The sequence below is a fragment of the Cynoglossus semilaevis genome, chromosome 13 (assembly GCF_000523025.1).
Source record: "Cynoglossus semilaevis isolate Cse_v1.0 chromosome 13, Cse_v1.0, whole genome shotgun sequence".
Taxonomy (NCBI): Eukaryota; Metazoa; Chordata; class Actinopteri; order Pleuronectiformes; family Cynoglossidae; genus Cynoglossus; species Cynoglossus semilaevis.
The window spans coordinates 10,255,950-10,282,763 of NC_024319.1; the positions used below are offsets into that span (position 1 = coordinate 10,255,950).

The window sequence follows — 26,814 nt, forward strand, 5'->3', positions numbered from 1 at the left end:
AATGTAGTTTGACTGAGAGAGTTGACCCCATAGACGTACAACACAGAGATCGGATCCGACACTTCCTGGCGTCCGCTGTTGCTACAACTAAGATGGCCGCTGGAGATCCAACAGTGGATGATGTTCGTCGTTCACCTTTAGACAAATATGTTCACAACTTTAAAAACAAATAACACAATCTTTGTGCTTGGTATTATGTACAATTAATGTAGAAATGTAGAAGGACGCAAACAAAGTCTATAGCATCGTCGAAATCATAGATGACTTTACGTGTATGACTCCTAAAATATGGTTTAAAAACAAATGTCTTAAATCACGCATTTCCTTTTTCAAAAAATGTTTACTGACATTTACTGACGTCAAATTGTCAATAAATCTTTAAATGGATTAATATAAATATGTAAACTAAACATTGCGCAGACATTCTATCGTTTCTATTGGATTTGCTTCTATGCTCTAGCCTGTCACATGACTCCAAACGACCAAATTTGAAAGGTAGCCTGTGATTTTCACTGATTTATACACGTGTCAATGGTTTTTGGTTATTAAAATTTCAAATGTGCGTTTACAAATGTGGTATTTCCTATTTCAATTACCCAAAAGGAAATATAAATTCATACACCTTTATTATTTTTTATAGTTCGTATGACTATACACTTAATTCAGATAAACATTGGTATTTACTACAAAGGCCATAACTGTCTTCCCCAAACACAGGTATACAGAACCCGAATGGTACACCATTGCATGGGATGCATGGATTTTTTTTCTCCACATTTCATACTAACAAATGTTTCCAATATTGTTTAATTTTGATGATTTAAAAAAAACAACATTTTATTTTTGTCCTTTTTAACTAGTTCTTTAGATGAAATGAAAAAGTGTTATTTTTATAATTAAGAAAAATGACAGTTCTTCTTCTGTTTTGTGTCTTTTTGTTCATCTAGTGGTTTATTATATGTTCTTCCATTATGTGTTGAATGTGTTTTCTGTTCATATGTGGCATTTGAAAAAATAAACAGTTCTATATACAACAATTTCTTTCACATCAACATTTATTAATTTTAAGTAGATCTAAAATTTAAGGTATCAACAATTTTATTATTTTCTTTTGAAACTGCATTTAGAAGAAATTTGTCTGTATTCAAAGAAGACAAGTCCAGCAGTACTATTACCTTATGGGCAACAGCTGCAACAAGAGTTTTATATTTAATAGACCTAATCATTAAATACGTTTTTCATTAATACAATAGGATTCATCATGAGAAACGTGCAAAACTTGAGATATTTACCTCCTCTTTTGTACTTGTTTGTACAAAAGTTTTGTTTACAGTTAAACAATGTTTACAATGTGACAAACCAAAGACTCTAGGCAGGTGGAGTAGTTTATAGTGACATCTTTATTATTATTTGGTCTTTTTTTGCATTCATTAATCATCTTGAGATGAGAACAGAAAATACATTTTTTTCCACAAGCCATCATCAAAATCACATCATATCTGCCATGGTCAAATACCCTGGAAAATAATTTAAATTGAATTCTCACTTTTTAACATGCTGCTCACAGATACATCAACTTCCATGTGTTGGCAAACCCGACCTGTTTGTCAGGAGTATGTAGTGTAGCTACATTCAATTAAACCATTGAAGGTACTTTATCATATTTTTATATTCACAAGCTTAAAGTCACAGTTACACAATGTATAAATACACAAAAAACACAATACACCTTTAAACACAATATATACATGTCGTATTTTAATTGATTTCTTGAAGGTTAAAGGTTACGATCATAAAGATAAATCTTCCTCATCATAGAATGTAAATTACAAATTAAATTAAACTAATTGCAATTCAACAGTGTAACCCTATTTACAAGTTACTTAATATTTATTTTCCTCATAAGTCAAATTTAACTCGACCCATAACGAACAGCAATAACATTAAAAAATTTTAACACGTTTAACAGTTTTCATTTTGACGTATCTTAAGCACGTCAGAAGTACAGTAACTGTCACTGTTAAAATCTACCTTCTGACTCAGGACAGATGTATAAAAAAATGAATTTGGGTGAAATGTTAGCAAATCACAGTTCTTTTCCCGAACTTGCTTGATTGTGAAAATTTAAAAAACAGTTGTGGCTGCGTGAAATACACAGAAAGACGCAGCACTTAAGGCATAGAACTCGAGATGTTCTCTGACAGTCTCCAAATCGACATCTGCCCCCCTCGCCCTCGCCGAGCTGCTCGGGCCAGTGTCCTGAACCATCGTACCGCGTGGCTGCGTCTGGCAGAGGGCTTTCCTCTACCAGGCTGGGACTGGGACCCTCATTTGTGGCATGGGTATTCTCTGTGGGAGGGTGAGGAGGAACAGAGTCCTGGGTATCAGAGCCACTTGAGAGGATCAATGATTTTGACACCTCCAGTCTGAAGTCCATGAAAGTCAAGTGTGCAGATAGTTCTTTGTGATCCTGTCGGTACTGGAGCCAAGAGTTGACCAAAGCTTGATCTGTCAGGTACCAGAGAACTGCTTGAGGCCAACAGGTTGCGGCCGATGCAGTGACAGGAATGGGATAAAGTTGTCGCAAATCTCTGTTAAGTTGAGCCGACATGTGTGCTTTCTCAAAGCTGTCCACCAGAGAGGCCATGTTCCTGTGTCCTATTCCAGCAGTGGAAAGTATGAAGCCGCAGTGTGATCTACGTAGCATCAGCTTCCCGTCTGAGCTCACAAACTCATCTCCGATCTGTCCTCGTGCTCCCCCAACCCTGCCCGCACCGTGAACCCCGGCGGCGAGCAGACGTTCGAGCATCGCGGGAGTAGAAAGTTCTTGTTTGCAAAGAAACACTGTACTGCCTCGTGGGACCATCTTTTCTACAGCTTCCTCTTTATCTGAGAGATTAATTTTAAGATCCAAATGTAGGAGCAAACCACCAAATCCAATCAACATAGTGCACGGAAAGGAGTACTTTTTGTTGTGCTGCTCGCCAGTCAAAGGAATAAGATATTGGTCAACAGCATAATCGTCCTGTCTTCTCAGAGCCTGACACCCTGCTTTGAACCGTGACACTAATGGCTGAACCTTCCACAAGGGATCAGTCTGTGGTGTTGATAAACTGGATTCATTCGCTCTGTAACACTGACTGGGTTCAACACTCTGTCTTCTTATTTGAAGGTCAGCATCACGCCTTTCCTCTGCAACGTGCCTGTTTATTGGATCTCCTGGTGGAGCAGCTAGTCTCAACACACGCGACAGCTCAGTGAAGCGAGACAATGACATGGCGTCACAAATTAAGGGCACTTTAGTCAAGTCCTGCCAGTACAGCTTTGGACTGGGAAACTGGAAAGCAGGACAAGACCAGGTTAACATGGAGTTCAAACGTTCTTCAATATTTCATTCAGGCTAAATTTGTTTTTGCGAACAAAACAAAATAATACATGACAAACCTTTAAAGTTCCCATTGCGATGTGGATCCCAACAAACTGTGCAACCTCTTTTGCTGAGACAGACGTCGTCACGTTGGGTAGTGAATTTGTGCAGTGGGCTACGTCTACCCATGTATCCCAACCAAAGTAGGTGGAGAAGTATTCGATTGGCTTCTTGCTACTCGTTTCTCGGCGCTCGTTTGTTGAAGTCACCTCACTAAAGACAAAAGATTGAATGACTCATCATAGATACATATTATTACATATTACGACATTTGGATGTTTAAATAAGGTTCAATGTTTTATTTCAGTCTATGATGTTAGGACTGTGAAATAATTCAAATGAATCACACCAATCACAGAGTAGCTGTGGATTAATAAAAAAACAAAAAAAAAACAAGTCAAGATAAATCAACATTACTTAATATGACAAAACAAATTCTATATACGGCCAAACTGATAAATAACAAATAACAGGTAGAGGTTTTTCACACCAAATAGTGGAATTATGAAAATGGAAAAATGTGAAGAAAAACAGGCAAAACTAAAACTGACTGTCAAGCTGAAGTTTAAGCCTTCACACACGCAAATACATGATAGTGTTGAGATGGTATTTTAAGCTTGAGGTGCTTCGATGAAATGAAAACAACTTGTGTATGGACTGTGTACTGGAGCAATAAGGGGACGGACCATGGAATGACTGGATATGGGCTGTTACTGCCCTAATAAATGCCCGTCTAAGTGAACGTCTTCTTTACCTTTGAGGTGCGGCAGCTGGTTGTGGTGGACCCTGGTTTCTGTTCTTGTAGAAATAAGCCATAATCTCTTCTTCTGAGTGAAGCTGAGGATCAGATAGTTCCAAACCAACCGTGTCCTCTGCGTCAGGAGCCCGCAGGAGAAAATCCTGGAGGTCTGGTGGATTCGGCCACTCGTCATCTAAACCAGGCCAAAAACTGTGTTCAGTAGTTGTCATTTAGTGGTTATGGCCAACAGACAGTTTTAAATTACAAAAATATGTCACTCACCTTGTCCATCTGCAAAGTCACTGACCCCTGGGAAATCCTTCATTTCCTGGTTGTCCTGTGCAGCATGGCTCCCTTCACCTGTTGTAAATCCCCATTGAAAAGCATTAATTAATGAAGCCTCTTCATTAACCTCTGACATCCATAACAATTACACAGGCACTCACACAAAGAACCATCTGCACTCTGAAGCTCAGGCTGATCGGCAGCACTGGATCCAGCTGAGGTGGAAGTCCCCCTGCTGGTCACAGTGGACTCTATAGGAACCTCTCTCTCTTCCTCCTTCACGGGGTAGAAGATGCACTGGACACTGTGGAACTCTTTAGTGACACAGCAGTCTGTCGTCTCTTCATCCTGCATCACTGACAACACAAAGGAAACGCGATTCATGAGTCAACGTTGACATTCTATTTTACAGACTGGTGGCTTTGCATCACTGATCAGCTGAACATTTTCTTTCTGCAACGATAAAGGACAGCGATGGTGGAGACGGGAGACTAATTAATGTTGTTGAGGAGCAGGGGTCCACCAAAGTTATGAAGGCAACTCTTGACACATAGTAAAAAAACATAGTAAAATTATTACAAATAATAGTCTTCATAGTTGTTACATCAGTTTTGTAGAATTTGAGTTATACTTGAACATAATATTCTGCCATATTAATAATTTCACAAATTAAAACAGGTGAGAAACACATACATATATCGGTCTTTCTGTCCCAGAAGTGTACAGATTATATTTAGAAATGACAGTTTACCTCGATTAATCACGACTAATCATGATTAATCGAGGTAAATCAAGGTACATTCGAGATAAATTAATTCATTAATCATGAAAACTCATGTTTAAAGTCATAATTAATCATGATTAATCATGAAGACTTATGGTTGTAGTGAAGGCAGATTTGTACATAGCTAACAGAAATTGGTGACATGAGATTGGGAGAGATGGACACGGAGGACCGTCAAAAAAGTAAATAGAAAATACTTAAGAAACCACGGCTCACCAGGGGTGTCAGTGTTTCCATTATTCACTGGCTCCATGTTCCATCTGACCAGACTGCTCTCCTCTTTCACCAGAACATCACGTTGTTGCTGACGCTGCACACTCGTGTTCGGTTTGTCTCGAGACACAGGTACCACAGGTGGTGAATCTGACATGGTCTCTTCAACCTTGATCTCTGGGATCCCACCGACGTGACCCTGGAATCAAAATAAAGTCAAAACTGGGATTTTTCTTAACTGGTTTTTAAAGCACTAATTTGGGTGTTGAGTCACATCTTACTGGTCTTGGACTGTCCTTTGCTGTCATGGTGCACGGCGTTTTGTCAGCACTTCCCTTCTGCCTGAGGGTGAGAAACTTCTCCAGGATGATGCCTGGAGATCGGTCAGTGTCCCTGTCCTCCTCGTCTCCACCTTGCAGACCTCCCTCATTCATCACTTCATCAACACTAGTAGTGACCGAGTCCAGCTCAAACACAACTTGTTCCTCAGCAGATCCCTCTAAAACAGAGGGGATTAGAGGTGAATGTTCAACAGGAGCAGCAGGTTGGTTGGCCTGTGATTCAGGTCTGGTCTCTGTCTGACAGGTTTTAATTCCGGTCTGGTTTTCGTCCTCTTTTTCTAAATCAGGATTGATGGGATGCTTTTCAAAAACTACCTCACATTCATTCTGCTCTTTCTCTGTCTCAGTTGTGACTCCACCTTCTTCTCTCCTCTTAATTATGACATTGTTGGCGTCGGCGCCTTTCCCTCTACGTTTTTTTCTCTGGACCAACATCTCCTCCTCTTCTTCCTTGATTTCTTCTTGATGAGTAGAAAAGGACACAGTCTGAGAAGTCAAACTTTTTGCTCTTGGTGTTTCAACAACCCGACCAGTTGCTTTAGGTGTTTCAGAGTTTTCACCCTCAGAAACAGAACTTTCGTTCTCGTTTTGCTCAGGACAAGTTTCCAGATTAGACCCAGAACCTTCTTTATCGTTCTGCTCCCCGACGGTAACTAAATCAACCTCAAGAAGTAAATCCTCTTTGACATCTTCTTCCATGTTACCCTTATCTTCAGAGTCTGAGCTGGGGTGTTTCTGGGTACCTTTCTCTTGCTTGCTTTCACTTGATGCTGAAGGTTCTGCTGTCTCCAAATCCTTTGACAGAATAGAGTTTCTTAACTCACTTGGAGATGTAGCACTGTTAGCTAATTGTGAAGTAACATCTCCAGAAGCTTGAGACTGAGCACTAAGGTCAATATCCACAGGAGCAGGAGCAGGAACCGGTAACGACGGGGAGGGAATCAAAGTTGGAAAAGAGACAGTTGTCTCTCTGTCCTCTGAAGCCTTCTCTCCCAGCTCAGGCTCAGTGTCCCAGTCTGTGGCAACATTCAGCCTGGAGACCCCTTCAAAGACGTTCCCGTTGGTGTAGGTGAGATCAGGACTATCCAACATGTGAATTGTTGCCTTGTGTTTTTGAAGGGATGACAGTTCGTTAAATCTCTGCCCACAGTCCTTGCAGTCCAAGGCCTGTTTGGACGTTATCACACCTTCCGTCTCTATTTTCGAGGAGGACTTTCGTTTCCTGGTGGTCTTGGGCTTGGTGGGCGCTGCCTCAGTTGGTTGACAAGAAGGATTTAAAGACGCCAACAAGGACAAAACTTTCGGGCTCTTTTTTGTTCTTCCTCCCTTCTTCCCACTCCCTTTGACAGGATTATTTGCAGACTCCTGCGTGGGTGTGGTGTCGTCTTTGCTCTGTTGTGTCTGAGAGTCTTGAGGGTCGACCTCCGGTGTCTGACTCGAGGCCTTTGAAGGGTCTAACTTGTAAACTTTCAGCTGTGGCTGTTTGTGACCCCTGAGTAACAGCAGACAGTCTTGTGTTATGGGTGAACCTTGTTTGGTTGTTTTTGAAATGACTTTTTCTGACTTTCCCAGGTTTTTCTTTCTCTTCCTCTCTTTTGGATTGTCAGACTGGTCTTTCATCGTTGTGGCTTGTTTTTTCTTTCCAAACACTGGTGATGCAGTTTGGGGTTTACTTGCTTCCATGACACCCTCTCGGACTTCTCCTTCTTGCTTTTTTATTTGAGTTTTCTTTGTGTGCTCTTTGATTTTCTTCACCTTTGGACCTCGTATGGTTGAAGGTAGTTTTCCTTCAGCTGAAGAAACCAAATGTCCTACTTGTCTATCTTTCTTTCTCTTCCTCCCCTTCTTCGATGGGGCTACTTTTTCCTCAGCTGTGTTTGTCGTGACGTCTTCTTGTGGTGCCTGATGCTGATGTGAAGCTCTCTTCTGCTTCTTGTTTCTCTTATCTTTGCCTTGTGGCCCAATTTTCACCACAAGACGAGACTTTTTGTTTCTTTGGCGTTTGGCGGGCCTGGCGTTTAGCTGAAAATCGTCACTGTAAACAGAACTGATCTGTTCCTGGATGTATCCTTGGAAGAAGAACGCTCTTGCAGGTTTTCTTTTTCTCACTTTAACCAACTCCTGAGCTGACATTACATTTACAGGCAACTCGGAGATCTGCAGCTTCTGCTTGTTCTCCGACACTTTCTTCTTGGCAGAGAGGTTATTCTGAGCAGAGGTGTTCTCTTTAGCAGCTGACGACTCCTCCTCAACTGGATCCTGCTTTTTATCTTCCGGTAATTTCTCAGTTTTTTTCTGTTCAGATAATTCTAGTTCAACCTTTTCAATGCTCTCCTGCGGTGCATCTTCATCCATCACACTGTGAATGTGTTCTGGTTTTTCTGTCTGCATCTGTGAATCTTCATCTTTTTCTAAATTTGATTCTGACGTACTTAAATACTGGGTTATTGTGTCAGGGGAAACAACAGAACTTGGAGGAATGTTTCCCATGTCAGTTTGTATGCTAGTCTCCACTAACTCAGCTGCTGAAATAAGCTGGGGGTCCGACATGCTGCCCTCCTCCTCCTCACCCTGTGGGGGCTGATCAGGGGATTTTGCCATTTGGGAGGTTGACACCAAAGAGGAGGTTGGAGTTTCGTTGTGTTGACCAGTGTGGGATAGTTCTAACTCTGAAGTTGGTATCAGAGCAGGAGTGAGTTCTAATATGACTGTCTGCTCCAGGTTTATGTCGTTGTGACAAACCAACTGATCCACAGGTTCAGACTGAACCTGGTTAATGTCATGCTGAATGATCTGGTGCAGCACGTCTCCCTCTGGTCTCTCGGCCTCTGCGCTGTGAACAAGTGTTAGCTGTATGTCTTCACCTGCGGCTATGTGAGCGCCGAGTTCTGAAAAAGTGGCGCTTTCCAGCTGTCCATCTGGTGTAATGGGCTCCAGGATGATTGTCTGTTCCATTGGATCACACTGGTTGTTTAGGTCGTTCAGTCCAAGGGTCTGGGACTGTTTCAGACTCATGAAATCTATCTGTGATGGACTCAGATTTACTGTTTCAGTTAGATGTGATATCTGCTGCAGTTCCAGAGGCTCAGCATGAGGTGGCACCTGTCCCAATATGACCACTTGATTCACTTTTTGCACATTTCCTAACGATTCAATGAGTCGGCATATCTGCTCCGTGTCAACATTGGCGTCAACCTTCTGCAAAGGTCCATTTGGCTCCAGCTGTAGCAGTCCTGGTTGACAGACTGATATTGGAGTAATGATAGGAGTACTTTGTTTTACTTGCTGCTTTGCTGATGTCTGATTCCTGGTTCCAGAAGGCAACATATTGTGCTTTGTTTTCATATGATGAAGTCGGGTCCTGGGACTTTTAAAACTGGCCTTGCATAGGGAACAGGAATACCTGACTGTAGAATTGCATGAAAATAACAAAACATAGGTCATAAAATCACATTACTCTCACCATCTTACTGCAAAAGGTAAACTCGGCGTGTTAATGGTATAAAAACAAAATAAAATTTAGCCTCTGGGAATACGAGTGATGGTTTCAGAGTCCCTGTCAGGATTTAAATGGTTTACGCAACATAAATATTTTATACTATTGTTCTCTATTTTCTTCAAAGGAATAGGGTTTAAAAGAACTGAGAAGTAAAGCAGTATATATGCAGCGAGTACACGTTCAAGGTACTGAGATTGAGGAATGCATACACAGTATATAACACACAGTATATAGGCAAGTACAGTTCAAGTAAAAACAAAAATGAGAACTTGAGATGCTCACCATCATTTTTCTTTGTTTTAGCTGCAGCGTCTCCCTCCTGCACTTCAGCGCCCTCTGTTGAGTGAGACAAAATATGTTTCTGCAGAGCCTTGGGCATTGGGAACCTCTTGCCACATTCCTTGCAAATATAGGGCATCTCCCCAGTGTGAGCACGACGATGATACTTGAGCAAAGTCAGTGTTTTGCAAGGTTTGCCACAGTCGGTGCAGGAATATCCGTCCTTGCCAAAATGGCTCTTTTTATGAAAGGTTAGCTCTGTTGACTTCCTAAAGGCCAGGCCACAAATCGGACATTTGAACGGCTTCTTGTCCGTGTGGGTTTTCTGATGGGCCATGAGCTCCGTGGAGTTCGTGAAGTGACGGTCACAAACGTAACAGGCAAACAGGGCGTTCCTCAGTATGCACTGTTCGTATTCTGCAGGGTGGCTCAGCTTCAGGTGGCGCTCTTTGCTCTTGTTGTCACTGAAGATAATGTGGCACTCATCGCATTGTCGAGACAGCATAGAAGCTAGATCGAAAAAAGAAAAGAGGGATGAGAAGTTGACTTTGTAGGCAGACAGTCACACAGGACCTGAAACAGTGATCCGTTTCCAGGGCGACAGTATAACAGTCAGAATTATGAAATGTAATTGTAACACTTGTTGCCCTGTTAATGGTGTAACAGCACCTGGTGCTGAGACACTGAATTATGCATCCACTTGTGGTCTAAAGTAATAATTTAAAGTTATTTTTATATTATATATTATTAGTATTATTTTCTATTCAATCATGTAGGAATATTGCAGTAGCAGTACAAGAACGGTAGAGTAGTAGATGATAGGGTTGATGTCCAGTCTGACCAGAAAGACCAGATGTTGTGAAACCCAGCTCGTGTATGACCGTAAGTACTTTATAACTAAGCTAGCTGCAGCAATATGTATCCACACTGACAATGCCATGATTCGGATTAGTCAGACAAAAATACTCAACCTACACTTATTTGTTCCAGTAACATATGGGAAAAAAATCATGATTAATGCACCACTACCATTTAATTAAGCAGATTTAAACAAAAGAAAAGAAATTGTTTGATTTCTGATCTCTGAAACATTTGAGAATTTTTTTGGATACCAAGTATTTATGACTAATTTAAGTACAAAGTGAAAAAGACTCACATGTAAAATGCATTTCCAGTGAACTGGACGTGTCCATTTTCAGAGGATCAGTCATGGCTTTCTTGGATGGGACGTATTTCCTGGCACCACTTTGGCCTTTCTCCTTCGTTTTTGCCATTGCTTTTGCCTCATCCACACACGGACGAGTTGTTTGTGGCTCACACTCAGTGGTGGCCACAGGATTTGGAGTTGACTCCATCACCTCCATCTCTTGATGGTCTCTTTCTCCAGAAGGTGACTGAACAGCAGTCCCATTCTCCACTGCTGCAGTGGCCGTCCCAGCTGCAGATGTTTCTGCTGTTTGCAGCTCAGCCTGGTGTTCTTGTGGTAAAGAGGTTCTTTTTTCTGTGTCAACGACAGCGACCTTCACTGTCTGGACATGCGTTTCATCGGATCCTGGCTGAGCATCAGTTACCATGTCTTGTGTTAGCTCTGTTGGTGCCGTGGTCACGGGGCTTGGTTCACTGTGTGCTGGGGTAGTTCCCTCCATGGCTGCCCACCAGCTGGCCTCTTATATGCACTGGTTCATGATTCTATGAAAGCACATCGCCAACTAGGGCTGTTAATAGTGATTGTTCGGGTGTCTAAATAAAAAACCGCTATTATTTCATTGATCCCGAAACACGTAAACGAACATTTTAACTGGAGTAATGCCGTTTATACACAAACGAACCGTTTTTATCAACATGCGACCGCCTGGGAAACCGGCGAATAAATGGGCTTTAGAACGTTTGTAGTACAAAGGAACACAGGAGGAAAGGCAGGGCAGGGCACTGAAGATAGTGCCGTGGACAAATGAAAAGCCTAAATAAACCTTCCACCAGTTCGTATGGACGTGTACCTTCCAGACTGACCAAAATCTGGTTAGCAAACCACATGTATATTAACATTAGTAACGTATTAAGCCTCCAATCACTAATGGGCGGTTAAAATGTAGACGTAAAACGTTCGCTTTTCTGACCTGCTGCGGTGTAAGCTACTAAAACTCATGCGCATTTTGTGTCCAAAGTTTTCACACACACTTCCGCATCCTTGTGGTAAAGCCTGATGGTGTAGATCGGATGGATACCTGCGCTTGTCTGTCGGTCCAAACATCAGCATCTCTTTTGCACAAAGACTGCACACCCGAGCTATAGCTGTCGTGACGTCACGGACAACAACAGAAGTGCAGAGGATCATGGGAGTTTGCGTTTTTTTCACCCAGATTAAGGTCGATAGATATATAGATAGCTTTTAAATTGAATAGTTTAAATTCACCAATTTCTTAAGCTATATTAGGTAATTTTTTTTCTGGGAAGTGTTCGTGCTACATTTTTGCACCATTTGGTTTACTTCTAGCCAACTCACAACCTTACCCTTTTTTATTCCTGAGTAAGCCCAAAAGACCACGAGATGGAGCTATTGCACCCGGACTAATCTACTGTTTTCTACTAAGATGGTGTTTTATGTTCTACCCTTGATTAGTGTGAACTGACGGGGTAACTACTGCTATTTTATTCAATTCAATTAAAAACATTTTTTGGCTATAAACTCCATTACCCGGTCTTTTGTAGATTAGCTACTGTTACCTGTTCCACGACTGTCATAGCTGACATGTTAGCTCTGGTGTCCTTGCTCGCTGGAAAATGGTTTGCTTGGAGTTGATATCGACGGCTCTGAAAAGAAAATTCTTTGTTGTACAATTTACACAACCAAGCTCTGGTGATGACAATGATCAGCAAAGCTACTAAACTATACACGTGTCCAGTAAGTCAAAGCATCGTATCAAGGTTGGGAAGTTAGTATTTTATTTAGTTGTACAAAAAAAAAATACACTTGCTACAATAGCTCTCAGTTAGTACTTTAACAAATTAGCCTCTAAAACAGTCAGAAATCAGTGATAGCACTCAATGTCAGTCACTGAAGGCACCAGCATGACAATGCTGCTGTTTCATCCCTCTGTATCACTTTGAGGAAAAGGAAGTTCTCCAGTTGCATGTTTTATATAATGTGAATGTAGCTTTTCCACAGCATCAAAGCCCTTGTCACATACCACACATTCCCATTCCCAATATTTATGCTCTCCGTGAACTCTAATTTCCTTAGTGACTCTCTTATTTAACTCTTGTCCATCTTGTGGTTGCACATTTTCCAATTCAGACTCATCAATTTGTCCATATGAGGAGATGTAATGTACCGGCTCCCCGCAGTCTTCATGCTTTTCATGATCTCCTGAGTCAGCATCGTCGCAGGACTTTTCCATTTCTGCTCCTTCTGGCAACTTTTTGACATCTTTGTTCCCCTTTTCTCTTTCTGGCCCTTTGTCTGTGCCAGGAATGACAGGAGTCTCATCTTGTGCCACTCCAACCTTTCTGATTATCATGGATTTCTTTAACTCTGGAAGATTGTATTCAGAGCCTGCATACACGCTGAGATGCTTCTTGACATGTTTGCTGGTATTTGCAGATTTGGGAAAAGTTTTTCCACACAGTGTGCATTCAAACGGCCTAAGTGTTTTATCTGTGTGAATGTTGTAATGAAAGCCGAGGCGAGAGAAGGTGGGAAAGCTTTTATGGCACACGTCGCACTTGTGTTGCTTCCATCTATGAATCTGCATGTGTTTGGTTAGTAAGTCTTCATTTGCAAAACCTCTGGTACAGCTCAAGCACCAGAATGGTTTCTGTTTACGGGTGTCAACGTGGATCATCCAAGATTTTAGGCTTGTAAAGATTTTGTGACACTGATTACATTTGGGAAGGCATCTGGTTTTGTGGTCTTTCATGTGAGCACATAGCATTAACAGATTGGAAAAATATTTCCCACATTCTCTGCACTGATATTTTAGCGTTTTAGGTGGAAGGGGTACCAACAGATTCCTTTCATGCAGGTCTTTGTGCTTTTGCAGTGACGACAGGTAGAAGTACTGCTTACCACAGATTGTGCAAAGATACACTCGTTTCTTCTCCACTCCATCATTGTGAAAAAAGTATGGGTCTTTTGTATGTGTAAAAACTTCCAATCCATTTGCAGTAGTGTCCATGTCTACATCATCCACGTTCACTGCCTCATCTTCATTCCCTGCCTCATCTTCATTCCCTGGAAGAAATGATGGCACTTCACCATCTTCCTCAGGATCTTGTTGCTGCTGAGTCTCAACCTCGCCTACAAAAGAAAAGAAATATATCACATTGTAAAATCTATTGACAAACTTATTAAAAAAAAAATCAAACACAAAACCTAGAATTCTCCATTAATTTTGTTGTTCGTTGACTTTCCAGCCAACATTTGACTTTTGGTACAAAAATGCCCAATGAAGACTGGTGATGTCACCATTGTTAAATTGCAGAAGGTAAAAGAGAACTTACAAGCCTGAGTCTTGGTTCTGCTCCTTATTCACAGTTGATCAAAGCATCTGTACAAGCCTCAAAATGAGTATTGGAGCAGTGCAAATCTTTAAATTTTTAAATTGAACATGATCAAATGGGCAAACAGTCTCTCAAACAGCTAAACTACCACCTCAAAGAATTTTGACTTTAGTAATGATAATAAAAAAACGGACTTAAACGGCTGATCAATTGCAGACTTTGTAAAGAGTACGATGCATGGATTTCAACTGACTGAAGACTCATTCATTACCAACTATTGGAAACTGAGACTAATATCAAAAACCAACGGGTCTATAAAATCTAGTGCCAACAGGGAACTGAAATATTCATCAAGAAAACAATATGTACAATAACTGAAGCTGAATTAATCACACAATCCAGTAGTTTACATATATTTATCAATTTATTTGTCTTCCACTCTAAGACCGCCTGTAGTTCAGAAATCACACTTCAAAGAATCGATGTGAATGCTTTCACCTTAGTCCTCATAAATTAACATAGAAATTTACAATACACATAATCTGTAAACAGTTATCACACACAACATTGACACTATTAATGCCTAGCAGTATTTTTACAACATTCAAATGCAGCACAAAAAGTCAGGTTCACAAGAAAGGATAATTAATGCTAAAGGTATTGTACACAATGTACACTTGTTTGACAGTAAAACTGTTTCATAGCAGTAAATGGCGTTTTAACGGTTCTACGTTAGAACATCTCTAATGTCACTGATTGCTGTTATTTTTAAGGGACAACAGTCACGTACGCAAATCTTGCAGGAGGAGAATGTTGCAAAACCCTCATCAAACTTTCCAGGTTTTCTTAACTGCAAGTGGAATGTCACACACATGCAACAGCATCTCTACTTTTCATTAACACAGACATCATTTAAGTATTACACATTTGTATATACGCAGCATTATTCCAGTGTAAAAGTAAGTCGGACACAACAGAAACACTGTTCAAAGGAACTGCTTCTTTCCCTGCATCAAGTATTTCATGAGACTAGAGCACATGGGGAAAGCAGTTGTCTACTCTTCCTAAAGTCTAATGGGATTTTCTTGCTTAAAGAAAAAAAAACAAACTACAATCTACAGTGTCTTCACTTTAACTCAGACAGTGCTGGTGCAGTGGGTTTTTATAGTTCCATATTCAAGGCAGGTAGGAGCAGTGAGATCTCCTGAGGAGTCAGCCGCTTGGGCATCACTGATAATTGTAATCACCGATACATTCCTGGTGATGATCAATGAGTTCCTGTATTTCACTGAAGGTCCTCGGGCAAATAGAGCAGTGATACAAGTCATTGTTACAGTGTTGGGTTTCATGCTTCTGTAAAGCAGTTGGTGAGAGAAAGGCTTTGCCACAGCGTTGGCACTTATGGCTACTTTGTAAATGGTTTTCCGACTTAGGTGTGGCCTGGTTCAGAGTAGAAGACGGACAGGACCTGACTTTGTTGTCAGGAGAAGGGACTTTTGATTTCCGGGGACTAGAGGCAACAGCAGCACTCAGCCGGTATCGCACCTCATTTGGGAGACGACCGCGGACTTCATCGTGCCAGGTGAGGTGCTGCTGGAGCTGACTCTCGGTCCAGAAGCCATGGCAACACAGGGCACAGCAATAAGGACGGCTCTTGGCCTTGGTCTTATGGTTGCTTAAATGTTCCTCTGTTTGGAAAGCTTTTCCGCACATATTGCACTTGTAGAAACACTTGACTGAAGCTTCCAGCAGATGGTTAGACAATGGAGAAACCTCTACTTCAGAAGACTGGTCCTCCTGCTTTAAGCTTTGCTTAAGCTTTGTGCACAATTCCTTATGGTCACGTAGTGATTGTGCAGAAATGCAGTTTGTCTCGCAGTCAAGACATTTTAACTCAGCAAGTTCCACAGACTTGTCCCCGTTCTCGTCGCAGCTATGTTTCTTTGTGGAGTAATCTAGAGCTGACGGCTCTTCTGTTTTCTGGACTTCACAGCTTTCAGAAATGGGTTCCTCTTGTGAACCCAAAGAAACTATCAACGGGCTATTTGATTTATCCAAGTGGACCTGCCACAGATGGACACCCAGACTCTTTTCTTTAGCAAAGCTCATAGAACAGCAATGACATTGGTAAATTGTTCTCTTCTCAGCCAATGAACTGGACTCTGTCCTTTTAAGAGAGACTTCACCTTGTTCTGGGCTGGGGTCGAGAACAGGCCGATCTTTTTCATAAACAGCCTCTAACATTATACCATGCTCATTTCGACAATGTGCGGCTAAAAGTGATTTTTGCACAAATGTCTCATTACATTGTGAGCATGCCAGCTTAACGTTCTGCAATGCCACATCACTCTGTGTATTTTTGTCAGAATCTGTCTTGGCATCGTCTCGACATCGAGGATTTAACATCTGGTGTCGCTGAAAAACGCGCTGGTTAAAAAAATGCTTGCCACAGGTGTTGCAGTGAAAAGACCCGACCTCTTTATTGTAGCTAGCAGACTTTAAATCATCAGCTTTGGGCCGGGACTGGGAATTCTTTTTCCCTTTGTGCAGTCGTTTGTGAGAGCCAAGGGCTGCATTGGACAGGAAGTGCCTTCCACAGTCGGTACAGTAAAACTTCCTCTTACCTAACTCTTCCGGTTTAGGCTTCTTAAGCATCACCGACAACGCCACTTTTGCCTTAGGTACAGTTGCGTAGCGCCCCGAATGAATTCTTTGATGGAGATTTAAAGCTCCAACAATAGAAAAGCTTTTGTCACACATGTTACATTTGTATTTCATATCTGAGGTGGGACTTTCTCCCTTTACGTCTATTGACTTGCTGTCAATTTCTTGCTTGACTTCAGTATTTACACTCCAGTGCTTAGAGCCTCCCTGTGAACTAACAGCCAAATTGTCATCGTGAATTGTTAGTGTGTCATTATTCAATAAGTGGTCTTTCTGATCATCGAGTGCCCGGTTCTCTCTTCTAATACATTGTTTCTGATGAGCCTGTAACGAGGTTTTGCTATTGAAATGTGCAAGGCATGTTGCACACTGGTGATCCACCAGCATTACAGACGATCTGGGCGATGAAAGATACAGCCCCGTTTCGTACCCGTGACTTTTCATATGAAACTGAAGCGCTTTGGCCCGCGAAAACAGCTTTCCACAGTCGGGACAGCTGTACGAGTTTTTCTTCAACTGTTCCACCTGATGCTGAAAAGACTTAATGGGCGGTGGAAGTAACTGGTCATTATGCACAACCTGGTGTCTAAGCAGGCTGGAAAACAGACGGAACGATCTTGGGCAAAGGTCACATTTATGGTTCCCATTTTCATGTTTCCTCATATGCAACTTCATTATGCCCTTGTGACGAAACTTCCTACCACATACTGGACATGCAACTTTAACGGTGGAGCGAGAGTGTCTGTGAACAGAGTGCAAAGATTCTTTATCACCTTTTCTTTGCCTCAATTCTGCACATTCTTTCTGATTCTGCAAGTGATGGGAATAAGCCCCTAAAGACCAAAACCCTTTGCCACACTGTTTACAATAAAAACTTTTTGGGCCCAGAAGGGTCTTTTTTGGATTGTATTCTCTCTGAGTAACTGAAATAGTCTCCCCCGTATGGGCAGAGGGGCAATTTTTCATGTGGTTAAACAAACCAGCTGCATGCAAAAATGACATCAAACAATCTGGGCACTGAAATCGTTTTCTTTTAGGATGATGTAATTGATGAGAGACTAAAGTAGACAAATTTGAGAAGTTTTGACCACACTCACCACAAGTCAAGTCTTTCTTCTCTAACTCCTCTGCCTGGTTCATTACATCCTCACTTGGATCCTGTATCCCGTGCTGTGTGTCGCTGCACTGTGGGGCTACTGTGGAGCCTGTGTCAGATGTCACATCTGCTGTGGACTGAGGTTGATTTTGTTGCCTTTTCCTACGAATGCGATGCCACATTCTGTGAATACTGAGTGATCCAGCCGAGGTAAACCAGCGGTAGCACTCTGGACAATTGAATCTCATCTGTGTGGCTTCACCTTCAATTTGGCTGGCTTGGGGCTCAATGGGCTCTTCAGCCTGTTCAAAGTCAACCTGCACAATGTTCAAGTCAATTGCTGATTTTGAAACCCGAGAAGTTTCTGTGCCACTGTCTCTCATTTCTTGATCTGATTCACACAGAAGCTCAAGATCAGGATTTGGCTCATGAACAGACTCACTGTCTGATTCACTTGCACTGATCACTTGAACATTGAAGTCTCCAGGACCATAACACAGTCCATCTTCTTCTTCAGTGTCGTACACCGCTGGATGATCTTCTTTAAGGTGTGAATCCACTGGCAATCTCGATTCCACATATTGCTCCACATTCTTAATCTCATTAATCTCACTTTCTCCAAAAACATTTCTGTGGTGAAGCTGATGGGAATTAAGAGCCGAAGCCCTAGAAAACTTCAGCCCACATTCCTGACATTCAAATGACTTCTTCTGTAGCTGCGTCACCTGATTCGTGAAAGATTTTGCTGCAGTGTCACCACTGTGGAACAAACGCTTATGCTTGTTATAGAATGTTGATGAAACAAATGTTTTTCCACATTCCTCACATTTAAATTTATTTTCAGCACCAGACTGTTTAGCATGCCATCGTTGATGGTTTAGAAGGGCAAGAAAGCTGCCAAACTCCTTCTGACAGTCATTGCAGTGATACGTTTTCTTCATTTTCTCTTTACGTCCTTCTGGAGACCACTCACAAACTGTACAAAATCTTCTATGAGTTTTAAGGCCTATCAAAGCAGTAAAGGATTTTCCACATTCACAATTAAAATGTTTTCCAGGAGCAGTGTTTTTCTGGATTTCTTTAGGCTTGTCATCAACTACTGACTCATCAGTAAACCCCACATCTCCTGAATTTCTATTTTTTGACTTAACTAACTTTTCCTTATGATAACGGCGGTGTGCATCAAGAGCTGAAGCACGAGAGTAGGTCCGCCCACAGAATTCACAGTTAAATGATTTCTTTTTTAAATCTTTAAGGTTGTTAAAAAGTGATTTGGCAGCAGGTGTGTGAGAGCGCTGATGGTTGATCAAGTAGCCGACACTAACATAACATTTTCCACAGTCTGGGCATTCATAAGACTTCTGTTTAGTCTCAGACTCCTTTTGAGAGGCTTGACCATGGCTCTTCTCCATGTGCAAGTGGAGCTCACTCAGCTCAGCAAATGAGAGTGAACACACAGAACAAATGTTAGCTGCATAATTGTCCTTTTCTGCAACAGGTAAGCTATCCAAATGGTCATTTAAATGTTTTTCAGTATGATGCTGATGACAGTGCTCCAAGTAAGTGGCCTCCTCTTGAAAGGTTTCTCCACACTTCTGACAGCAGAGGTCTCCAACCCCTAGAAATAGAGGTGGAAAAAACTGATGTTAAAGCTGCACAGAAACCAACAAATGTCACTGCACACATGTATAAACAATATAGATTGAATTGCAGTTTGTTTGTCATTTTAACTTTATATCACAAACAGCCATTGTCTTACAAAAATTTGGATAATTATAAATGTAAATAAATAATTCCAGAAGATATCAGACACAGAAGATATATTGAGTTTTAAACAGTTTCCCAATAAAAGCAATTCTACAAACAATGGTTAACAGTGATGCTAGAACAAGAGTAAACTGTAAAGTGACTGGGTGCTGTGTAGATGCTTTGCATGGTAATGTTCGTTATATCCATCTGACGACTCAGGTGTCAACGTTTACACATTTCACTTTTCAAAACAGAAATCTATCAATTGCATATGACTTTCAATTCCTATGACCTGTTATTCAGTAAATTACTATATACTATTAATTATTGGATTAACTAAAGTAATAACACTGCTTTTGCATGTGTTTATATTTATATTAAATTAAAAAACAGAATACTGCAAAGCAATTTTTCATGAAAGGTATTGTTCAATAATCGTACATAGATTTCTGTGCTGTTGCTCAGCTCTGTCCAAATGTTAACATTATATAGATAGTTCAAAGCATTAAAAAAAATGCATTTATCAGAATCCTAAGTCCTTGACTTGGCCTAGTCACATGGTTCGCACTGCAGTAACCACGTTGTTCCCTGCATGATTAAAAGCAATTAAAATACAGTGCAAAAATGCTTTAAGTGAATGTTTTTGTTTTTTAATTCTTTACACTTAAAACAAGTTGAAGAAATTGCAGTGATTTACTGTACACGTTGTAATGGAAATAAATCATGCAAAGAGTTGAGTCCCTACGTTTTCCCGTGAAATATGTATATATAACATAATAGATCCTCCCTCTCTTTTTTTCAAGAAGCACTTGAAAACGTTTTTCTTCAAAGAACATCTCCCATCCTAACAAACCCACTTACATCTAACATGCACCTTCTTCTTACTCTATGACCTGCTATGTTTACTGTAGCTTGATTGTTCCTGAAACTGCAAGTCAAGGCTTTGGATAAAAGCGTCTGCTAAATGTAATGTAATGTGAAAAATCATGATTCAAAGGTCTGCAGGGTAGGTTTGGGTAGCATTCCGATGCTAACACCGTTGAACATATAATACGTACTGGCATCCAGTGAGTCTTCAGTGGCTGAAATATCAGCGTCGTTTTGCGAAGTGTTGTGTCCATTAGGGTAAGTGTTTCCAGCTCCGTCTTCTGTGGTTGCAGAAACCGTTGCCGTTACGTCCATTTTGGTACAGCGGTTTGGTTTTGCTAGCTCCCGGGAGCTTATTATGCTAATCACGTTACAGCGCCACTACAGGTTTCCTCTTTCAAAGACAAGCTGTGTTACAAATGTTTATATGACACACACTTGCCATAAGCAACTAATTATTCCAGTTTTACTAAGGCGAATATTGATGAACGGCGCAATTTGCTGTGAAATATTAACACCTGCACCGTGTGGCTCTAACCGGAAGTATTTTCTTCTTCGCGTGTTTTACAAAAAGCAGGAAGAACAACGATTATAAAAGCCTCCCACTTCCATACGTTAGTAATCGTTAAATATATATATTTAAATATCTATATTATATCATATATCATATATTTGCTTTGAGCATTAATGTGTTTTATTTTCTTAACTGATTTGGGGTTGAAACGTTATTTAAAGTTTATATTAAATAATTTTCAACTAGCGCTGCAACACGTTCGTTTTATTCATTTGTTATGTTCATGGGACAGTTGTTTCTTTTTCCACATATGATTATATATATATAAAACCATATATAACAATGGTTGTGTTGTCATATGTTTCTTTTTTTTCAATGCTGTTTTATTTTTCAGAATTATTTTACGAAAAAAAGAAAGAAAAGTGGCCATATTAAATACGCCACACCTGGTTAATGTTAGACGCGTAGTGGCTTTACAAATACTTTTAGTGAGTAATACTGGAATAATACGTTCTGAAATAATACACAATAAAAATGACTAGTTATACAACTCCTCTGACTGTTTTAAACAGTGTTTTCCCAACAAGTACAGCACAACACTCAGTTGTATCCAAAGGCAAGATTTATTGAATTCAACATGTAAAATGGGGAGGTTTCTAATTCTATCCATGCTAAAACAGTGGCTAGAGGTAGAAGGGCACACATTATAGTTTAAGACTCTGGACTTTGAACACACAAAAAACCAAAACAAAATGGACCTTGTGTTTATCTTACAGTACAAATGAAGAGTTTCCATCACTTGAAATGGAACCAAAGCATTTTTATATATATAAGAAAGGTGATTGGATCATGTACTGATCTAAATCTATGTTTATGTAACCAAATCAATTGGTATTCACAAATAATACATTGTTTTCACAAGTGAATGTTAAAATAATATCAATATAGTTAGATGAAGAAAGAAACATTTTTGTGCAAAGTCCAATGGAGTTAACACCATGTTTGTCTACGGATTTATTCCGGCACAATGAATTACAGATTACGTTTATGTCTGTCATGAATCCAAATTTTATTACGTATAAATGTATTATTTGACAAGTTTCAGGAAACAAATGATGTAGAAATGCATCATCAGACTAACCCCACATACGGTATACCTGTAACATTATGCTATTGTAAGTAGAGCTTTAATTACACATTGTGTTGACCCTTCCAGTGACTACACATGCTTCCCAGCAGTATTATACTGTGCACGGTATGCTTTCAATATATTGTCTGACACATGTAAAACAGTTCTGCCCTTAAACTTTTTTACAGCATTAAAAGAGCTCTTTGTTTCTGAAGTGAGGTCACAGAGTTAAGCCTACGTTTGAGCAAAAACTAGGCCTAAAAACCAAGACAGCAGACATGCAGACTGTACTCAATAAAGGCACACAGTACATATACTGTACATGAAGAAACACAGTTCAGGACATAGGCTAAGAAGTATAAAAGTACAGTAAATATTGTCTAAATCTAAAGGTCATTGGCAATATATGAAATGTCCACTGAAACCCCATTCATTTTTTACCCTTGGGAAAAATGCATATACTCAGATTTAGTGTCATGTTTTGTGTACACTTATAGAAAACCACTCTTCTGCATGTTAAATTTAATGGATAAATTAAATTCAGAGATTGTTTGACTGTGCTGGCTAAAGTTGTCATGCCCATTCATTCAACCACTCAAACTGGGGTCAAATAAATGAAGTTCAAATCAAAACACAAAAGGAATTACATGTCATCACTTAATTGATAAAGTCATGTTTATGAGAGTATTTCAAATCTCTCCTTGTGCATGTTGCAAGTAATGCATTTGTAGATCCAGTTCCCGAGGGAATGAGCAACCACATATCATGCACTGCAGAAGTCGTTCTGGGGTAAAAGGCAAACGAGGTCCGAGTTTGTGGGGTTCAGTCTGTGGGGCAAGCAGCGACTGTGGTACATGTGGTCTCTCGCCCATGACCGCCTGTGGCGTGAAAAAAATATTTGTGTGTGGGGGTCTGGGAAGTGTACCTACTGTGACAGAATGAAGAGGGTGTGGTCCGGGCAGTGCAAGAGGAGGGATTGGGGTAAGTGGAGGTAAAAAGGGAGAAGGCTGATTTATGATCAGCTGAGTGCCTGTTACCAAGTGTTGTTGCTGTAACTCTGCTCCATTCCCTGCTTTGAGTTGTCCTGTGAGCACCGTCTGACCTACAGGGTTACTTTGGAAGCCCCATACTGAAGTTCCTAACCCCTGGCCAAAACAGTGAGGCTCGTATGGAGTGGAGATGGAAACCTTTGGTGTGGATGTCTGAGCGGATAAGTTAACCCAACCGGGTGACGGTGAGGCTTGTTTCTGATGCACCTGGACATCATGATTAACTACACCTTCTGGGGAAATGTTAGTCTTTGGAATTCCTTGTGGTGTTTTTATGTCCCATACAGAGCTGCCAGCCCCGAGAGTGAGAGGAGCTGAACTTGGTATAGCACTGCTTTGGTCTATTTGAGCTGAAGTTGATGCACCTGCCAAGCCCAAGACCAGCTTCTCTGGCTGATTAACAGAACTAGTGTCCCACATCATACTCTCCTCATTTTTAGGTGTGGTTGGTTCTTTTAGTGTTGACACTGGGGCACCTGTCAATCTTGCCACTTGATGCTCTTGACCCAGCTTGTTTGGAGACTTTTGTTGATTTGGTACTGGAGAGGGTCTAACGCTCCACAGAGCTGCCCCATCCGTGTAGGAGGGAACTGAAAAATCATGTTGCAGAGAGCTTGAGACGGGCAGCATTGTAGGTGGAGGTGCGTTGGTCCAGTTTATCAACTTGGGCTGCAGATGCCTCTGCTGCTCTGGGTCATTCACTGCTAACAGACTGGATGTTTTTGTAGTGGGCGTCTGGAGAGTGCCGACAGTTGACTCAGCACTCTCTGTGGCATGGGAAGACTTGGAGCTATCGGCCCAGGCTGGACCTCTCTGGAGGTGCTGCTGTTGACCGACCTGTGATATGGTGTCTACCTGTGGAGCTGCATGTTGCTGCTCCTTCGTAGTTGAAACAGGCCTTAGTTCTCCCCTATCAACCTTCCACTGCACCGGCTGAGGATTAACCTCAGACATGCCTCGGTCCTTCTGCTGCCTGCTTTGCAAATCCACGTGTGGCGAGCGAGTAGACGATCGCTGATTTACAGTATTCCTATGCATCTCCTGGTCTTTTAATGAAGAAACTAAACATGGATGTGACTGAGAGTTATCCACCCCAGAGTTTACTAATGGTCTGGACCGGTCCCAGTCTGATCTGTCTCCTTTCTTCACACTGCTTCCCCCTCTGCCTCTCAATCTAGAGCCCAAAGAATCATAATGACTGTAAGTTTGGCGCTTACGAGCATGGATTTTCTGGTGCACCAACAAGCTACTAAACCAGGAAAACGTTTTGTTACATTCCTCGCAGCGATGAGGTCTCTCACCCGTGTGCGTGTTCATGTGATCTCGGAGCAAGTAGGCCAACCCGAAGCTCTTGTCACAAAGGGTACACTTGTGAGGTTTGTCACCGTTGTGTGAAAGCATATGCTGCTGCAGTTGGGTCTCGTCGCTGTAGCCTTTGCGGCAGCAGGTGCAACGGAAAGGTTTCTCCTGATGAAGCCTCTGATGGGTTCTCATGTTCTGCAGAAAGGCAAACTCTTTGCCACAGTCAGAACATTTGTAGGGCTTCTGGCCTGTATGAATGATGACGTGTTGCTGCAAATAGCTGTTGAATCTAAATGACTTGCCACACTCTTTACACTGATAAGGCTTGTCCTTGGAATGTATGCGCATATGCAGGTCTAACACCGAGCGATGGCGGAAAGTCTTTCCACACTCGGAACACCGATACGACTTGTTATGACTAACACCGAAAACATCCCTCACACCCTTCCCTTGAACAAAATCACTACTGGGCAAATTTTGTTGTTTTTTGGGTGACGAGGCCAATTTTTCAAAACATTGTGCTTGAGTCTTGTGTACACTTAAAATATGTATTCTTAAACTAGATTCATCACGAAAAACGGAAGGGCAGTGTGAACAAGTGTGTCCCTTTGTCCAGTTCTTTTCTTCCTTTGTTTTGGATAATCTGTCCAGTGTTTCATACTCATTCTCATGAATGAGCATGTGAGTTTTTAGGTCAGATGGTACGGAGTAGCTCTGGGAACAAAATGGACATCTGAACCTGTGTTTCTGGTCCTCCCTCTGGTGGGAATTTTCTTTTTCTACCTCTTTGACTGTGTCCTCTACAGGTGGAGAAGACTGTTTGACGGGCTGCTCCTCATTGGAAGAGTTGGTTTTCTTGTGCCGGTGCTGACGACAGTGTGCCTTCATGTTCTGGGCGAAAGCAAACCTTTTACCACACTGTGGACACTGGAAGGGCTTCTGACCTGTGTGAAGAAACTGATGCTGCTGGAACAGGCTGCTGTATTTGAAGGATTTACCGCAGATGTTGCAGAGGAAAGAACGTGTGTTGTCTGTGTGTCTGCGGCGGTGGTCCTCCATGACGGAGTGATGTTTGAAAACCATGCCGCACTCCGGGCATTCGTAGGGCTTGAGGGCGCCGTGACTTCGCTGGTGACAGCGCAGGGTTGCGATGTTTGGAAATATTTGATTGCACTCCTGGCATGTAAACATCTTGTCTTGGGAATGGGTCATCATGTGCTTAGTGACAGACACTTTAAATTGGAAGTCCTGACGACACAGGGGGCAGTGGTAAGGCTTTTCAGCTGCATTGGTGCAGTTATGTTCCCTCAGTTTGAACACCGTAAGGAACAAACGCCCACATTCGGCACATTCAAAGTTGCTCTCATCTTTCGTTTGCATCTCCTTCTTTGGAACAAGGAGCACCTCCTCCTTCTGCTTATGTTCGTTTTTGTGTTTAACGAGGCCACTCCGGTGCTGAAAGGTAAGGCCGCATTCTTCACAGGTGAGTGGCGTGAGGTCATCCTTTTGTGGATGTAAGTGGCAATGAAGGTCGAACATCTCACGGCGCGTGAAACTCTTCCCGCAGACCTGGCAAATGAAGAGGACATTTTTTTGTTCATCAGTTAAATCAATGTCCTCCTCGTCCTCCTCGTCCTCTACAGCCCAGTCCTCCGGGTTCTCAGCTTCTGCTACATGCTCATCAGAATGGTCCTTATCTGTGACTATTGAGGAGCTATCGTCTTCGTACAACTCTGCTTCCTCTTCCTCCTTCACATCTGGTATGTCGTCCTCATGCTGCACTTTATTTAAATTCTCTTTAATGTTGCCGACATCTGCAAGAGTAAAAAAAAAAGAATAAAATTAGTCATCAGGTGACATTAATCAATCACTAGATAACAACAACTCTATGACACTCTTAAGATGTTTTCTAATTGAATTATGTCCCCTTAAATAATAACACACAATTCTTTGGTAGAACTAGTATTTTCATTTATATACAATACAATAAATACTCAATGAACTGGATGCCATAGTTATACTGGTGAAACAGCTCATGGGGAAACGGGCTGAAGTGCGGTGTGTAGGTGTGAGCTCAACCCAAGCCACAGTGAGCACACCAGCAGCAAATGTCAGTCAGTTTCATTTTAGTTTTCATTTTCTTGTTTATATATGGCTGTTTTAATGTAAATGAAAACATATTGATCTGTTTTAAACAAAGTGTCTCAGAATTGAGGCTTTCTGTCTATAACTTTGTTTTTCATATAGATAACATATTACAAAATCAGGTGTCGAAACAGGACTTTGTTCAGTAATAAGAGGAAAATTACCTTTTTCAAACAGTCAGTGTGTTAAAGATTTAGACCAATTTCACGAGATTTCAATATGGATCTGACTC

The 26,814-nt window shown here is 41.3% G+C and overlaps 3 protein-coding genes across 5 annotated transcripts in view; all 3 read right to left on the reverse strand.

Moving 5' to 3' along the window:
- Nucleotides 1-1,382: 1,382 nt before the first annotated feature.
- znf576.1 (zinc finger protein 576, tandem duplicate 1) lies at nt 1,383-11,865 on the reverse strand. 2 transcript variants are annotated; one of them, XM_008323581.3, is made up of 10 exons: nt 11,793-11,865; nt 10,724-11,256; nt 9,571-10,077; nt 5,730-9,196; nt 5,452-5,647; nt 4,613-4,807; nt 4,449-4,526; nt 4,182-4,359; nt 3,445-3,640; nt 1,383-3,337 (listed from the first exon to the last, which is right to left on the reverse strand). In XM_008323581.3, the coding sequence occupies exons 2-10, from the start codon at nt 11,211-11,213 to the stop codon at nt 2,087-2,089; spliced, it is 6,558 nt and encodes a 2,185-aa protein (XP_008321803.1). In that variant the 5' UTR covers nt 11,214-11,256; nt 11,793-11,865; the 3' UTR covers nt 1,383-2,086. The 2 variants fall into 2 exon arrangements, with proteins under 2 accessions (XP_008321803.1, XP_008321801.1); XM_008323579.3 differs by having other exon boundaries at nt 11,685-11,823.
- LOC103388536 (zinc finger protein 184) lies at nt 11,307-21,024 on the reverse strand. 2 transcript variants are annotated; one of them, XM_008323577.3, is made up of 3 exons: nt 20,635-21,024; nt 17,829-19,445; nt 11,307-13,864 (listed from the first exon to the last, which is right to left on the reverse strand). In XM_008323577.3, the coding sequence occupies exons 1-3, from the start codon at nt 20,756-20,758 to the stop codon at nt 12,654-12,656; spliced, it is 2,952 nt and encodes a 983-aa protein (XP_008321799.1). In that variant the 5' UTR covers nt 20,759-21,024; the 3' UTR covers nt 11,307-12,653. The 2 variants fall into 2 exon arrangements, with proteins under 2 accessions (XP_008321799.1, XP_024917653.1); XM_025061885.1 differs by lacking the exon at nt 11,307-13,864 and having other exon boundaries at nt 14,470-19,445.
- A 540-nt stretch (nt 21,025-21,564) lies between these two features.
- LOC107989418 (zinc finger protein 62 homolog) overlaps nt 21,565-26,814 on the reverse strand; it is an 8,485-nt gene continuing 3,235 nt past the window's right edge. Inside the window, exon 2 of the mRNA XM_017037888.2 lies at nt 21,565-26,251. Within this exon, the coding sequence (XP_016893377.2) occupies nt 22,776-26,251 (3,476 nt within the window). The 3' untranslated portion in view covers nt 21,565-22,775. The remainder of the gene's footprint in view (nt 26,252-26,814) is intronic.